At 61.8% G+C, this 995-nt stretch overlaps 1 protein-coding gene across 1 annotated transcript in view; it reads right to left on the bottom strand.

The window, feature by feature from the left end:
- Nucleotides 1-73, bottom strand: part of LOC103779029 (sesquipedalian-1-like) — a gene marked incomplete at its 3' end in the record, with an annotated part of 417 nt that extends 344 nt beyond the window's left edge. Inside the window, exon 1 of the mRNA XM_008946645.1 lies at nt 1-73. This exon is cut by the window's left edge and continues 344 nt beyond it. Coding sequence (XP_008944893.1) covers nt 1-73 — 73 coding nt within the window.
- Between the last annotated feature and the right edge of the window lie 922 nt (nt 74-995).

A 995-nucleotide genomic window follows, 5' to 3' on the forward strand; every position in this document is an offset into this window, starting at 1 on the left:
GGAGGAAGCCGGTGTGGTCGGCGGGGGAGTCGCAGGTGGCGTAGTGGGCCACGCTCCGCTCGTTCAGCTTCATCGCCCTGCCTAGGGGCAGAGGAAGAGGGGGAGGAAGAAGTCAGCCTGGGGTAAGGAACGGCTCACTGGAGGCCTCATCCTGCAGGGAAAGGCAGCCCCTGCTCCAGCAGCCACCACTGCAGGACAGATCTCACCCAGCAAGTGCTCTGTGGGCAGCGGGCTGGCTCCCCATGCTGCAGAGAGGCCACCTCCAGAGCCCCACTGCTGAGACACCCTTCTCCAGGCAGCACTGCTGCTTCATCCCTTATGCCACGAGTGACCTAGTTTGCTGCTTTTTATGGGGCACATCAAACGTATTTGCCTCTGTGCCTGGAAGGCATTCATTTCACTCCTCCATTATAAGGCAGGCTAAGGAGGATGTTCCCAAGGGCTCCGGCCCTTCTCCTTGAGCACCCTCTCTCCGCTCCCCATCTCCACAAAGGACCATGAGGTTCCCAAGAGCTCTAGGACCTCTGTTTGAGCACCCTCTCCCCACCTCTGTGCAGGACCACTCGTCCCCCCCACCCCCTGGCACCCCTGGCAGGTTCTGTTGGGGGTGGGAGGTGCCATACCGGCTGTGCGGGTCAGGCCGCAGCCCCGTGCCGTCCCACTCGGGCAGGCTGCTCCCTCGCTGAGGGCCTCCGGAGCTCCTCCAGGCCGAGCCCCATCCCTGCTTGGAGAGAAGGTGGCAGAGAAGGACTCACAAAACAGAACAGCATGGGACTTAAAGGCCAAAGAGCTGTGTCAGCCCTACCCCAGAGAGCCGGGCCCCTGGGACTCTGCAGCGGCCGGGGCTAGGCCAGGCAGGGGCTCTGGAAACTGGGGTGTGGAAACTGGGGCCAGCTGCATTGGCTGCAAACCCTGAGCCTCACCCCAGCTCCGGCAAGTTTGGGTTTTGGCTCCTCCGGGCTTGTTTGGGGTTTATTAAAAATAAGAAAAGAGCT

This window comes from Merops nubicus, unplaced genomic scaffold, assembly GCF_000691845.1.
Source record: "Merops nubicus isolate BGI_N331 unplaced genomic scaffold, ASM69184v1 scaffold41378, whole genome shotgun sequence".
Classification (NCBI taxonomy): Eukaryota; Metazoa; Chordata; class Aves; order Coraciiformes; family Meropidae; genus Merops; species Merops nubicus.